The 16,671-nt window shown below is 35.1% G+C and overlaps 1 protein-coding gene across 1 annotated transcript; it reads left to right on the forward strand.

Annotated features, from left to right (window-relative positions):
- LOC109728078 (sister-chromatid cohesion protein 3) lies at window positions 769-12,172 on the forward strand. The gene is made up of 22 exons (XM_020258376.1): window positions 769-1,045; window positions 1,153-1,336; window positions 2,269-2,381; window positions 2,472-2,564; window positions 2,686-2,849; window positions 2,970-3,206; window positions 3,657-3,801; window positions 3,882-4,060; window positions 4,158-4,303; window positions 4,393-4,520; window positions 4,646-4,819; window positions 6,274-6,435; window positions 6,747-6,947; window positions 7,015-7,152; window positions 7,255-7,455; window positions 7,672-7,816; window positions 7,929-8,035; window positions 9,248-9,388; window positions 10,464-10,729; window positions 10,816-10,940; window positions 11,239-11,484; window positions 11,887-12,172. The coding sequence occupies exons 1-22, from the start codon at window positions 992-994 to the stop codon at window positions 11,898-11,900; spliced, it is 3,363 nt and encodes a 1,120-aa protein (XP_020113965.1). The 5' UTR covers window positions 769-991; the 3' UTR covers window positions 11,901-12,172.

Below are 16,671 nucleotides of genomic sequence, written 5' to 3' on the forward strand. Positions count from 1 at the left end.
TTTTCGTTTGTTTGGTTTGACGTAAAATATTTTTTTCGTAAAAGTATTTATGCAAATTTGAAAAAAAATTGAAGTTTTCATTTTTTTTGTTGGTTTCCGGCAGAAAACAAACATTCAAGCAAGCTGCGTAAAAGTTTTTAATTTATTTTTTCTACTAAACCAAACAAGTATGAATTTTTTTCAATCAATTTTTTTCCCTACAAATTAAATATTACAAAATATAAACTCTTTTTCTGTCGAAAATTATTTTTATGATTTTATGTTGAAACAAACGGACCCTAATAAGATCATAGAAATGGTATATTTGTTAACTTAAACCAATCTATATGCTGTGTAATCAACTACTGAATGAAAACTTCTTTTATTTTTCTTATTTTTCTTCACATTTTCTGGTTATAAGACAATCTGCTATGCTCATAACACTAAAACGCTCGAGATAAAATTTTATACAAAAAAAATTTCTACATCCGTTGTTGTACTATGTAAATTGTAACGCTCAAATTTGATGTATCCATTGTTACACTATGATATACAATAATTTCGCCCAATCTTCGATTTGAAGCTTCTTTCAAAATATAGAATCGTGCAGAATTTAAAAATTAAATTTCTAAAAGGCGCATTTAGAATTTAAATTCTCAATCTCCTAAATAGCATGTGAGATACAAAAAAAATAAGTATAAAATTAGAAATCCTACCTCGTATTTGGCTTCTCCTTCCTTGAGAAGATTCATAAATTTGACCAAAGTAAAAAAAATGAAAGAGCTGTTTAAACCCATTAAGAAATGTAAAACCTCACCTCTCTCACTCTCTCTTTTTCTCCATTTCTCCCTCTCTTTTAATTTCCCTCCAAAATCGCTAGGGTTTCATTTTACTTCACCCCCAATTCCCCAAATCTCGCTCCTCTACTCCTCGATCCAACCCCACCGAAACCCTAATTCCCCTCTTCTCATCCTCCTCCTCGTCGTCCTCCTTCTCCTCCCAATTCCCAACCATGGAGGTCGCGGTGGCCTCGGAGACCTCCGTTCGCCGTCGCCCCGGTCGCCCCGTGAGTATCCCCTACTCTCGCCCTCCCCCTTTTCCTTGTGGTGATTGATTCGAGACCCGTAACGCTAAAATTCTCTGAATTTTTTTGGAGCTGAATTCATGGCGCAGAGGAAGAGTAGGGTTTTGGAGTCGGCCGATGGCGGGCCGAGCAAATCGACCGACGCGGGGAGCCCCGGCGGCGCGGAGCAGGGGTCGGACGACGAGTCGTTCGACGAGCTCGCCCCGAGGGCGAAGAGGAAGCGCGGGGCCGCCGCACGGGCCGCCGGGTGGAAGGACGACCAGAGATTGATTGGTTCGTGGATTGGTTTCTCTTCTTCTTGCTATTAACATGTTATAATTACCACTTATCGTTCTGTATGGAAAATTTTAGAAACTGACCCTCTTTAAGGTGAATCATGATGCTACTACTTCTTCGAAATGCTCGGCAATGTAGGTTTGGTACATTTAGCTGCAAATTTAGGTGTTTTACTCTGTAAAGTGGACCATTTTTGGTTCAGGAAAGGTAAAAATGTATGGAATCTCCCTCATCCGTAGGCCATTTTGTAATAGGCCCCTTAACTTTGCTTTTTTCGATTGTCATTCCCTTAGCTTTTTTTTTATTTTTTTATTTGAGTTGTTTTGGCTAGTTAATTTATAAATTTTCTAAGTTCAATAGCTCCATTGGCTGTTAGCGGTTTATTGCTTTGGTTTTTATATGTTAAGCCATTACATGTAATGAAATCATCAATGAATTTGATAAAATCCTCAATTTATTTGACTAAAATAATTCATTCCATAGATAAAATGATGGAGGGATGTCAATCAAAAGAAGTAAAGATGAGGGGGCCGTTTCAAAATTACTTATAGTTGAGGGGGTCTCCATACATTTTTACCTTCGGGAAGTGCTCTTATTTGAATCTATTGTTAAATACTGTTACATGCTACTGCACGAGTAGCTTGGTTGTTGTTTATGTTCTGTGGATAGCGTAAAGATGGACGGTTGCTCGTTCTTGATAGTTATAACTGTCAAACTTTCGATTACTTAGTAATTACTTAGATAGTAGATCACACTTATGCTCTAAATTATACCTTTTTCGAACTAATTTTACCACGACATTAATTGCTGGAATGACTATTTATGGCCAGAACCTGCTAAACTTTTCTAAGTAATATTCAGAAATCAGTTTTGCTTCTTTGATAACATTTCGTCAATGCAAAGTTCGTTTTTCTCAACGCTCTTCACAGATGTTGTAAAGTTCAATGGGAAGGTTATTGACCATGCGGTAAAACGATGGGTGGAGCGGTACGAGGCAGATTCCAAATCAGCTATGGTTGATCTTCTAATGATGCTTTTTGAGGTAATCTTCTGCAGTTACTGCATTCAAACTAGCTTGTTGCTTCTCTTTAGTTTGTTCATCAACTGCCTACCATTTTGCTGCAAATTATAGGCCTGCGGTGCCAAATATCAACTTGATGCGGAATCTCTTGATGAGACAGATGTAGATGATGTAGTGGTCGCTCTTGTACAGCTAGCAAGAAATGTATGCTTGTTGCCCTGTTCTTTTTTCATTCTCTGTTTTTATTGCTCAAATGGATATTTTGTTTATCTTGTATAAATGTTCTTTCAATTCCACCTATCTTTTAACTTTCTATGAAATTTAGGGTGAGGTAGAAGACTATTACGGTGCAAAGCAGAAAGAGCTAAAAAACTTCAAGGAAAATCTCGCATCATTCTGGAACTCTCTGGTACTTGAGTGTCAAAATGGCCCATTATTTGATAAAGTCTTGTTTGAGAAATGTGCGGATTATGTCATAGCTTTGTCATGGTATGATGCTTTCAGTTACCACATTCCCGTTCGCTCTCTATCATGCATGTATTTATATATACCAGTCTTTTATTATCTTTAATGTATTATTCTTGTTATGCTAATGTTACCGTATTTCAGTACTCCTCCAAGGGTCTATCGTCTAGTTGCATCACTGGTGGGTCTCCAGCTTGTCACATCTTTTATTGCTGTTGCTAAAATACTTAGTGCACAACGTGAAACTACTCAAAGGCAGTTGAATGCTGAAAAAAAGAAAAAGAATGATGGACCTCGTGTGGAGTCTCTCAGCAAAAGGCTGTCACAGACTCATGAAAAGATAACTGCTATGGAGGAGTTAATGCGGAAGATATTTACAGGGTAAGATGTCCCCAAATGAAGAACTTGTATACAAGTATTTAAGTGCCCATCGGCACGGGCTGTATCTACCGTACCGTATCGTGCTAACAAGATATGGCACGATACAGCTCCTGTGCCGATGACACAGTTCAAAACCTTCTATTTTTTAAATTAGTAAGTAATTTTCTCAATATAATTCAAAAAATTTGATAAAAAAAATATAATAATCAGTTAGAACATTTTGTTGCTAAAGAAAATAAATATTTCATGCTATTATGTGTCAGCACATATGAATTTTTTGGTGACCGGCACGCATCGGCACGGCCGGGCACACACCGTGCCGTACCATGCCAGCAAGTTTTCGGCACGGCCCCGTGCCACGGCACTTAAATCCTTGCTTGTATATTTTCCTCTTTGTGCAGAATGAAGTTATTTCTATAGGTTTATTTAACCTCTCTTGGCATTTTGCAGGTTATTTATGCACAGGTATCGTGATGTTGATGCAGAAATTAGGATGTCGTGTATCAGATCACTTGGTACCTGGATTGCCTCTTATCCAGCACTTTTTTTGCAAGATTTGTATTTAAAGTATCTTGGCTGGACTCTGAATGACAAGGTAACATATGTGCTTATTCATATGACATCCTCAGTTGCTTCTAATCAAGCTAATTTGTTGGCTTGTAATTTCTTTTGAAGAGTTCTGCTGTGAGAAAAGCCTCTGTTCTTGCTTTACAAAACCTTTATGAGGTGGATGAAAATGTACCATCTCTTGGCCTTTTTACTGAGAGATTTTGCAACAGAATGATTGAGCTTGCTGATGACGTTGATATATCAGTGGCTGTATCAGCAATAGGACTGTTGAAACAACTGCTAAGGTGACAAATTTCTTGTGTCATCTCAAATAGATGAACTGGCGAGATCCTCTAAACAAAATATCCTCTAAAAAATATATCCATTTTTTTTTTTGTGCAGACATCAGCTTTTGACAGATGATGAATTGGGGCCATTGTATGATCTGCTTATCGATGAACCTCCTATGATTAGGCGTGCGATTGGAGAGTTGGTATATGACCACTTGATCGCGCAGAATGTTAAAAACTCTGAATCAGGATCGTCTGGTAAATTTGTCTGGTCATCAACGTTATTTTGTGCAGATACTTGTTTGCTTTATTCTTCTGAAGGTCACTCTTGGAGAATATTATGTTAGGTGGAGATGGTGAATCCTCGGAGGTTCATCTTGGACGACTGTTGCAAATCCTGAGAGAGTTTCCTGATGATCCAATCCTGGGTGCATATGTGATTGATGATATTTGGGATGACATGAAGGCCTTGAAAGTATGTTTGAGAATATAACATTTTTACCCTTTTTTAAGAAAGGATTAAATATCTTTTGCTTAAGCAATGAATGCTACTACTAATACCAATGTATGATGATCCCTTTTTGTTTATCGGTTGTGCAGGATTGGAAATGTATAATCTCTATGCTCCTTGACGAGAATCCTATGATTGAACTCACTGATGTGGATGCAACCAATCTGGTTCGGTTGTTTCATGCCTCCACCAAAAAGGCTGTGGGAGAAAGGATTGTTCCTGCTACTGACAATCGAAAGCAATATTATACTAAAGCTCAAAAGGTATGGGTGCCTAGCATTGTTAATAGTGACCATGTAAAAGCTTTATCTTTGTTTCCTGAAATTCTGGGCAGAAAATGTCACCTTTGAACTTTAGATCACACGGATGTAGGTGCCTGAACTTTTCTCTTTGTTTCATTGAGCCCCTTGAAGTAATCTCTAATCAGTTGTTTGATTTCATAAATTTGTCAGGTTTGGCAGATGTGTGTCCATATGATTTCCTTTAGTGCTTAGGATAATACAAATTCTTTTGCTGTTGTGTAATTAGAAGTACTATTTTCTATGAATTAGGCTACGAAATTATGGTTTGAATGTATTGTTCTTTTTCACACTTTCAATATGTGATGCTTTATTGTAATCAATTTGCTCATTTGAAGTTTTCACATATATTTGGTTTTTGTGTTTTCCGTACCTCTACTGAAGTGAAGTAGTGTATAAAAGACTGTGATCCTGATTGGATCTTGAAGCTTAAGATAAGTTTCATGGTGGTAACTTGTGCCATATAGGGATTTTCTTTAATGGTCACATTGTAGGTGTTTGATTTTTAGCTAGGGTGAGGCCTTAGTAATTCTGACTTTATGGGATAATAGGTTCCGCCTACGAGATGACTACGGGATTTTCACGCCTTTCTTTTAACCGAACTGCTTATTTGGAAGTGTCAAATGGAACATTATTAATTACGATTCTTGTTGAATAAAGTCAGATGTGCCGATCATTGTCTATGTCCTTGTTCATCTGGTTGTCTGGCTTGTCTAACTGCTGGAGTTAGCTGAATTTTTTAAAGTAAAAATTATTTGCTCTAACTAATCAGTTTCCATGCGATAGGAAATCTGCCTATGCTCTACCTAATTATATTCTCTTTAAGGTGGACAAAATTTCGTTCTCTTATTATAAGTGATATTCTTACCTGGATGTTCCACCTTGTTTCCATCTATGAGGAACCTTTTTCCTGACTATCTTAAATGAAGGGTTGTTGTTGTTCTGTGGCATGCTCTTTTCCAGTTTTGTTGTCCAGTTAGTATTGATTCTGCTTCTCCTTTCTTGGAGCTTGTCTTATTCATCTTGACCTCAGTTATTTTGTGTGTATATTTTTTTTTGGTGGGCACTTTATACATTTATTTATATTTTGCTTACTAAGCTGTCCTCCTCATTTTGCCGTTTTGGGCCATAATATTTTCTATGATGTGCCTGCCAGCATGCTATGCTGAAAGGTGTCTCTTATATGGCACTTAAGCTAAGTCAACAAGTGCCGCATGAAATTATGATTTATTTGAAAAAAAAAATATTTCAATGAATTTGACCTTTTTAAGTTCTATGTTTTTTCTACCTTATTTAACTAATCTTTTATAGTCTCTGTCACCACATATTCCTTTCTGGTTAAAAATATGAACTTTTCCATGCAAGCATTTTAGACTTTTTTTTTGTTGATGTTATGATTGAGGCAATGAATTTTGCAGGAAGCACTGGAAAATAGTAAGCGAGAAATAACAGCTGCCCTTATGAAGAGCTACCCACAACTTTTACGCAAATATATAGCTGACAAAGTGAAGATATCTCCTTTAGTCGAGATAGTTTTACTTTTAAAACTTGAGATGTACTCTTTGAAGAGGCAGGAGCAGGTAATGAACTTCTTTTGTGTTGTATATATCTTCACAATATTTACAAGCATATTAATATTAAATCAATTTGAGATCACCTCCCTGAACTTTTGAACGTGACCAAAAACCATCTGAACAAACTGATTTGTTTCACGTAACCCCCTCTGGAGGTGGTTTTTGGCTACTATAAATGGACGCGCACACACACACAGTCATTTTGAAGTTTGAGAGGTCATCTCAAATTGAACTAAAATTCAGGATGAGCTGGGGCTTTTCCCCCTATTTACAGTAATTGGCCTCAAAGGGTAATTGGTGCTAATTCATTCTTGCAGAATTTTAAGGTCATTCTTCAACTCATTGCTGATGCCTTCTTCAAACATGGAGAGAAGGATGCATTGAGGTCTTGCATCAAGTCTATCACCTTTTGTTCTACTGAGAGTCAAGCGGATCTTCAAGATTATTCACAGACTAAGCTAAAGGATCTGGAAAATGAGCTGATAGCAAAGCTAAAATCTGCCATTAAAGATGTAGTGGTATGTGTCATTTATCTTTGCTTTTAGTAAAATTGTCTCGGGAAATATAACATGAAGAACCTTTCAGGCAGGTGATGATGAATACTCTCTTCTTGTTAATTTGAAGAGGCTTTATGAGTTGCAGCTGATAAAATCAGTTCCCGGTGATGGCTTATTTGAAGATATGCTTAACATTCTCAGGGATCTAAAAGATCTTGATAATGAGGTATGTAATTCGTAGGATAGTCATATGGGTAACTGGATTTTGTACTTTATTAGGATGGTTCTGTTTATTCCTATTGATGTCTTCTTCTTCTTATTCCTCCAGGTAAAGAGCTTTCTTTTTCTCAACATGTACCTGCATGTGGCCTGGTGTCTGCAGTCGATTGATAGTGAAAATCCCGCTGAAACATCTATTCGTGAGTTATCATCCAAACAAAGTGTGCTGTTTGAGCAATTATATCACTTCCTTGATACCCTGCCTAAAGTTTCAAGTGAAGGAAGAAATAGGAGCGTACTTTCCTACAGAGTAAGTTTTATTTAAGCTTATTACTTGGCAAAGAGATACATGTAGTAATGAGTAAGTTTTATTTAAGCTTATTACTTGGCAAAGAGATAAAGTAATAATGTAGCGAAGTGATACATGCTTTTCAATGCAACAACTTGTGCTATAACAGATAACTTCCTTATCTGATTGCTTAAGGATTTATTGGTGAGTAATTGGATTGTTTTCTTGGGTTTATAGGTCTGCATCATAATTGCTGAAATGTGGTGCTTATTCAGAAAATCGAAGTATTCTTCTACGAAACTGGAAAGTTTAGGATACTCCCCAGATATATCTGTTCTCGAGAAATTTTGGAAGCTTTGTGAACAACTGCTCAATGTGTCAGGTTCTCGGTAGCGTTGATGTTTAATTGTCTCTGACAATTCCGTTGCTAATTTCGTATATCCGATCTTCTGTTTCTTTGTCAAGCATCTGACTTAGCAGTATATAATGCTCAGATGACACTGAAGATGAAGATGCAAATGAAGAATACATTGAAGACGCTAATCGAGATGCAGTTATGATTGCTGCTGCAAAGTTAATAGCTACTGATACTGTTTCTAAGGTACACAGAACACTAAAGTAAACTTTTTTTTGTTTTATTTATTTATTTATTTGTTTTTTTGTGATATGATATAAACCTATCCCAAAATAATAATTCTTGTCTTTCTCATCAGAATTTGTGGTTCATATTGATTTAGCATGCCCGTGTGTGGTATAAGTTTGTAGTAAAGTTCACCTTTAGTTCTGTTCCATGTGGGTGATACTAGTAATATTAATAATATAACTCTTACTTTTTTTTTCTTATTTGCGTTGATTATATAATTGCTGCTACATTTTTGTGCATTTGACTCTTTCATTTGGTAAGTAAACGATTGTAACAGTGCCTCAGTTTATCTTAATAATGCTGTTTACCTACCAAAAAAAAAAAATGAAAGAAAAATAAAAGAAGGGTCCGGTAATCTTTTGGTTTTATCATATTATTGAGTCTACCTACTAGCAAAATGTGGCCCATTTAAGCTCGACACATATACAACTAAATATGGGAAGGACTTGGCATATAATAAAGCCCTATTCTCTACGTCCAAAAGAGGTATCTGTATCCTCGGAGGAGGAAGACATACATGTGCAGACCACAGTTAACAATTAGCCCACGAGAAACCTCATCAAAATAGTCCAGGACCATTTGTACCAAGCCCAATCTACAAACAGTCCCAAATAACGACTAACTGAGACCACATGGGAAAACTTTACCTGAAAAACTTGGACCACTATGTGAAGTTGGTGCTCCTGTGAAGACATATTGCAGAGAAACCCATAGTATGACTCTGCATATCTGCATTTATTTGTGCTTATATGTGATAGTATATACACCTGCCTATGGCAAGTTGGTTATTAACTAGAATCCTTTAACTTCCTCTTATTGCTGAATTTAGTTTTACAATTTTTATGGATAGGCAGATAGCTAAAAATAACATCGAAATTGATTTTTCCCGCTTAAACAAATGCGTTGGGCAGAGTCACTGAAGATTTTCCCACTTAAACAAATGTGTTCGGCGGAGTCACCCAAAATTGTCATACTATGAAATTGGAACCCAACTCAATAGTAAATAACTGAACTATTCTCTCAAAATTTTCTCTTAAGATTGATTTATTCTCTTGATTAACTAAACAGCTAAATAATTCTCTGATATTCTTTTCACAATATCCACTCTATGTCCTGCAATGCTATTGTTAGATCATATATGTTTTGTCATGTAATCTGTTGTTATTGCAGGATTATCTTGCTCCAGAGATTATTTCGCATTTTGGTATTCATGGGGCCAGCACTTCAGAGATAATCAAACATTTAATTACAGCTTTAAAGAAAGATGCACTTCATGAACTGCCTACTATTTTTCTGGAGGCGCTAAAACGGGTATTATTTCCTTTTTGTTGCTTTCCGCAATGTACACACCAGAAGAAATTTGGAGAGTTGTTGTACTGACTGGATTCTAGTTAAAATGGAGAATTTGCAAATAGGCTTAGGCCTAGTTCAGTTTGTAGCCCGAAAACACCCCATTTGAATAAGAAGCCCAAAAAAAACTACAACAGCGGTTTGGAGCTTTGCTCCAATGTTATGAAATAGCGGTGTGTACAACGGGAGAAGCATCCTTAATTCTATATGCAAAAATTATAAATTTTCTAGGACATAGAGAAAAAACCCTCAAATTCTGTTCATAGTAGTATTTATCTTTTCGGAAAGTAGATTTGTTGACCATGGCTTCACAGATGGTCTTGAACAACTGATTCTTAAAGGTAGTTACTACTGTGAAATATGGTTTCATTTGTGCAATGAAATGAGAAAGGATATTTTCGGAGAAGCTATAACCAGATGGAAACCAGACAAGTTCTAATACGCAAGTTAACCAAAGTGATTATTTACAGAAGTACCACAAAAGATGCTTTAACTAGGGAAAAAAAATGTCCTATGTATGACTTTTAATACTGACACATGAGAATCGCTTAATATTACTTTTGAGAAAGAAGGGAAAAGATATATATGGATTGGATCACTGCTGGAAAAAAAAAAATATTGAGATAAAATCAATTGAGGAAACCTAGATCTTTATCAGTATTTCCATTTTAGCTATATTTTAATGAGACTATAAGAAGGGTTTCAGAGAGCTTGATCTTTAATCTATGAGGAAGGCAAGGGTGTTTGACTACCTTGTTAATCTGTTTGGAGAGACAGCAGTAAGCAATAGACAACACAGTAGGATCTTTTTTTTACATATTGGTTCTTTATGCCGATACTAGAACCTTCCTTATATAAGCATGCAAGGAAACTAAGAACTCTGCTGCCTCCTTAGAGAGTCATTGTAGGAAAGTAAATCAAAACCATAAAACCTCTGACCAAAAGAAATCGCAATATAACCAAGTTGACTCTGTTTAGTATGAGCAAGATTTATTATTTTAGGCATTAATTCTGGTTATAAATTCTCTCCAATTAGGCATATCAGCGGCACTTGGTTGATGCTTCCAAGGGCAATAATGATAACTCGATAAGCAAGTCCTATTCAGATTGCAAGGACTTGGCTACTCGGCTTTCTGGAACGTTCATAGGTGCTGCTCGAAATAAGCACAAGTCAGAGATCCTAAAAATCGTCCGTGCTGGTGTCTCATTTGCCTTTACAGATGCGCCGAAGCATTTGTACTTTCTGGAGGCAGCTGTTTTACCATTTGTATCCAAACTTCCAACCTCGGATATCTTAGACATGTAGGTCATTATTGGTTTTGTGCTTTTTTATTTCTCAAGGCACTTTTTTGAAGCTAAGTTGTGATATCTTGTTTGCTTGATCTCAGTTTGAAGGATGTTGAGAAGAGAGCAGAGAATGTTAACACTGATGAAGATCCTAGTGGCTGGCGTCCCTATTACACATTTGTTGAACACTTGCATGAGAAATATGCTAAGAATGATGGATTGCAAGGTACTTTCAGTTTCTGTGTGTGTGTGTGTGTGTTTCTTTGTTATTCCAGATAAGTAATGACAATAATGTGGAAGTCAAGCAAAGCCCATATAAAAATAACTATTTAGTCCAAAGAGTTTGTACACAGAAGCTTGAATAAAGAAAAACAAGGGAAGCACCTTAAGTTTGATCATATTTTGACTTTGTTGATATTCTCGTATTAGATTAGTTCTTTTCTTTCTTCTTGCTGTCTTTTTCATTTGAACTATATTTATTGTTTAGAATTCTTTGCGCCCCTGATGCTGTAACATTTATTCAGATGAAAAGGAGGGGAATCCTGTCAGGCGTAGAGGCCGTCCCCGAAAAGCAAGCAATCTACAGGGGAAGAAGCTTTTTGACCGGCATGATTCCAGTGAAGAAGAAGATTCTATTAGCGGATCGGAACAAAATGCCGAAGAGGAAGAAGAAGACGATGAAGATGAGGGACAGCCCTTGATACACACTTTCAGGTCTTCAATGTCCAAGCTGAGATCCATGAAACTTCCTCAGGAGGAAAGGAACAAAGGTATATAGATAGAATATAATCTGACCTTTCTTTATATATAACTTTTCTGTTTTTGACTTCAGTGCGCACAACATTAGATATTTATCAGTCTATGCATAACTTAAAATGTGCTACTTAAAAAGTAGAAGCCCTCAGCGGACATGAAAATGCAATATGGCCCACAAAACCCTTTTTTCAGTTAGATTGTATTTGTGGTAATCTTTTCGATAAAAAATCTGTACTTTACACAACCTGTTTCCCTTCATGGAAAGAATATAATGCTGCTTTCCTCTTTTTTAATCTGCCGGTTGAGATTAATCGGCCTGTTTGCATACATTGTTGAGTAACTTTGAATGTACGATCAACAATTTAAGTGAAAGTTCTATATGGAAAACCATGTCACATTATTTTTTCTTCTTTCAGGAAGGAATGCCTGATCAAAGATACTGCATTTGCGGCGCACGAGAATTACAATGTTGTCGTTCATAGTGCAGCCGCACTATGGTTTTTGCACCCTACATCTGTGTCGCGAGTTTTACGCTGTATTTTGGGTCTCATGGTGTTGTATATTTCCACTATTTGGGTTCTCTATTCGCTCTTATGTATGTATATATATTACTATGGTTGGTAGACTTAGTTCTCGTCTGTATTAAATCTGCGAGTTTCAGCGCAACACATAAGAAGCTTAGAAAAGCTATTTTTGCAGGAACTGGGTGGGCTACTTATTAGATTAGTGTATTAGTTGTGTGATAAGTGTTAAATATAAAAATATATAAATATCTTTCTCTAACAGCTTCTTTTGAATATAACGGTTGTTTCATATAGTATTAGAGCAGAAAGTTCTGAGTTCGAGTCCCGTCAGGCTCTTAGCATTATTAATTTTTCTTCCATTTAATTCGAGTTCACGTTATGAGTCTTGTAAAAAGTTTCGAGCTCAGGCGTGAGGGGGAGTGTTAAATATAAAAATATATAAATGTGAGTCTTGTAAAAAGTTTCGAGCTCAGGCGTGAGGGAGAGTGTTAAATATAAAAATATATAAATACTATTTTCTAACCGCTTAAGTTTTTAGAATATAGCAGTTGTTTTACATGGTATTAGAGAAGGAGTTTCTAAGTTCGAGCCATTTAATTTGAGTTAATTAAAGTCCAAACCCCTCCCCCCGCCCTTTTTTTTGTGCTGTTGCTTTTTTGGTTTCGAGTCGTCTTAGTACGCCTTTTTAAGCATTGTGAAGAGATATAGATCAAGCACTCATAAGATTGTCACAAATGACAATAAAAAAGAAAAGTCGTCTTAGTACACCTTTTTAAGCATTGTGAAGAGATAAAGATCAAGCACTCATTAGATTGTTACAAATGACCAAAAAAAAAAAAAAAGACGGCAGCAACAACAGCAGCAGTAACAAACACTAGCAGCAGCAGCAGCTGACACCAACAACAATAACAACAACAACAGCAGCAGCAGCAACAACGAGGCACAAGCAACTTATTACAGGCATGAACAGCAGAGGCACAAAAGCAACTTATTAGAAGTATGGTGCATGTGCATTCCAAATCAGGGAGGGAGCAGCATAGAGAACAGCAGGAAGCCACACCCCACCATCCACATCACATATGCCAGCAGCATCTTCGCCCTCGCGGCCGCCGCGACCGGCTCGCCCGCACTGCCGCCGTAAATTACTCCGGCAGCTCCGACCGTCATCAGCAGGTACCCTTGCCCGGCGAGGATGCGCCGGAGCCGCTCCGCGCCGTCGCCGCGGGGTGCGATCCTAGCCGTCCACGTACCACCCACCGGAGCATCCATGGGCTTCTTATGTTCTCGTGATGGTGTAATATTAAGGTGGTAACTTGGACGGGCTTTTTATATATACTGCTCGAAGGGATTTTAAGGGATTGAGTGGATACGTGGGGGTTCCACGAAATTTCGTCGCCTATACATAACAAAGTCAAGGAAGTGTGTTCGAGCGGGCTTTTTCCACTACTATGTTTTCAGGAAAACTTCAATTAACCCCTTGTGATTTGGTGTATTTTCAATTTACTATCCAGTAGCTTCAAATATTTCACCTAGTTAGCTTTGTGCGTAGGATAGTAAAATAATACGTTTTACAAACAACAAGGTGCATGGCTAGGTGAAAAATATAGCGCAATAATAAATGGTACAGTACTTTTGCAATATACGATTCGTAAAATGCGTAGCCTTATTATTTTAAATTGACGGCAAATCTCTATGCCGATAGAAGAAGAAAACCACGTGATAATAATGTAAAACTGTTTAAACTATATGGTATTGAATGAAAATGTCCTAAACCTTAGAGGGGCAAATTGAAAATTTTCCTTATTCCTTTTTTATATCATTATTATCTGCACAAACCATGGCACAATCGAACCTACCATGAAAGGAGAGTTCCTTTTTGTATGTTAATTCACCTTTTCTCTCTCCCCTTTTCAAACATAAGAAATTATTGCCTGCACCAGGTCTATTAATACATCACATGAACTGAACCAACTTTTCAATGATAAATATAGTAAATTCAAAACTAATCTTATTGATGCAGTTTACTTCATATAAAAAGTCTTATATATAAAAACAAACTTAGTTTGAATTGTAATAATGAGGATTAGAAATACAGTGTATACCATATAGTTATACACCCGGTACACGAAATAATCAACTTACGTGGAAGGAGAGTTCCTTTTTGTATGTGTGGACATGTCGCTCTCTTTTATTCACCTGTTCTCTCTCTGCCCTTTTCAAATATAAGAAATTATTCCCTGCACCAGGTCTATTAATGCATCACATGAACTGAACCAACTTTTTAATGCTAAATATAGTAAATTCAAAACTAATCGTATAGGTGCAGTTTACTTCATATAAAAGGTCTATATATAAAAATTTACTTAGTTTGAATTTTAATAATGAAGATTAGAAATACAGTGTATACCATATGGTTATACACCCGGTACACGAAATAATTACTTATTTACTATCCTACGGGCTCATTGAATTTTGGGAAAACTTCAAAACGCCCCCTGTGGTTTAGATTTTTCTCACTTTAGTACCATGTGGTTTAAAGTGTATCAATTTGCCCCCCTATTGTTTCGTTTTTCTCTTTTTTTTTTATCAATTTTATTTTTTTTTTTAAATCAGTGACAAAATTAAAATTAAAGGGTACTAAAGTAAATATGCGGTAAATTTAGATGGATATTTGATGTTTTTTTGTATATAATTTAACGAAATATTAAGAGAAAAGCTATAGAAAAGATAAAAACAAAACTACAGGGAGGCAAATTGATACACTTTAAACCACAGAGTACTAAAGTGAGAAACATGAAAACCACGGGGGGTTTTTGAAGTTTTTCCTTGAATTTTTATAACTTCTTTCTCTCATTAATCTTTTCCACAACTTCTTTCTCTCATTAATCTTTTCCACAATTGACTTCATAAAATAATTTTAGGTACTGATCATAGGAAATTAATTTTAACTACTAATAGTTCTTATATTTCTCTTATACCCTTGTCTTCTTTTATTTATTTAGCCAACTTTATTTATGTTTCTTTATATATATATATATATATATAGTAAGACTACTGTGCTATTAAGAGCACAGCAGTCCTTGTGCTCCTAACTTCCTAACCATTCATCAATTTTGACGGACGATTAGGATGAGAGGGAGAAGAGAAATTGTGGAAAAATTCAAAGAAAAAAAAAAATCGAGACACCCAATTTCTCTTCTCTTTCTCATCCTAACCATCTAGCAAAATTGATGAATGGTTAATTAGGAATTAAGTTGGGAGTATAAGGACTGCTGCTGTACTCCTAATAGCAGCGTAGTCATGCTCTCTTTCTTTCTCTTTCTATATATTAATTTCATAAAATTATCAAACTAATAATGAGTTCTTACAAATCTTTTCTTGGTACAAATATTGTGATAAAAATGCTTAATTAAATATATTATTAATATATTTCATATTGTATTTTAATAAATTTTAATAATTTAATACTCATATTACTAGCCATTTAATTATACATAAATCATTATTAATTAGTTACTCTTATAAAAATTTATTTCAGACGTGGACAAATATAAATTATTTTTAATTAAATTAAATTAAATTTATTTAATTTATTTTAATAAAAATTTGAGTAATTAATTATATAAAAATATATAAAAATGAGTAAAATATTTTTTTTTATAAAATTTTTTATATCTGCAGCATCGGGCGCGTTTTTAACTAGTGTACCGCAGAGAAAGAGTCCTCCCAAGCTCATGGAATCTGGGATAAAATTACAACTTTTGAAGTTCAATGTGATTATTAATTAAAAATCTTTACTTATCATGAGATTAATACTGTTTGGCAACGAAGATAAATAAACTTTAATAAAATTAGGATAAGAAAAATTCAATTGAATTTATTTAGAAATAAAATTTTTTATTTAAATTAAATCGGAGTTTAAGCAAATACTATTATATTTTGTTGTATTCCTAAGGATTAGAAATCATTTCAATATGATTATTACTTTTCCCTATTCTATCCTCATTTAAATAATAAAAATATATATTATAACTAATTCAATAAGTGGTATTTTGGTATTATTGATAAAATATAACTAGTAGTAAATGAAGCCTCACCAAATTTGATTTCAAAATTTCAAAATTGAATGAGAATCATTTATTTTATAAACATACCACTAAACTTTAATACATCTCTGGTCGACCAAAATGCTCTTATTGATTTTCAAAAATCTCTTCAAATGTCTCCAAAACTCTATAAGATTTATTAATGAGATTTGAGATTTAGAAGTGTATTTTGATAATTTGAGGATAAATTTGAAAATTTTGAATTGTATTCATATGTAAGTAAAATATTTTTTTTTTCCCTTTGGTAGAATTAGCGACGTTTTACTAAAAATACTAAAAATAAAAATAGAAAAAACTTCAAATACCAACCATATGGTTTCGCANTACTGATTAAACAAAAGAATTAGCGACGTTTTACTAAAAATACTAAAAATAAAAATAGAAAAAACTTCAAATACCAACCATATGGTTTCGCACTTTTTTATTTTAGTATTCTGTGATTTAAAGTATATCAATTTAGTACCCCGTGATTTTATTTTTCTCTTTTCGTTATCCCCTCCACTAATTCTTTTGTTTAATCAGTAACAAAGTTAAAATTAGAATATTCAATAAATCTAGGTGGGATATTTGA

Source organism: Ananas comosus, linkage group 23 (genome assembly GCF_001540865.1).
Source record: "Ananas comosus cultivar F153 linkage group 23, ASM154086v1, whole genome shotgun sequence".
NCBI classification, from domain to species: Eukaryota; Viridiplantae; Streptophyta; class Magnoliopsida; order Poales; family Bromeliaceae; genus Ananas; species Ananas comosus.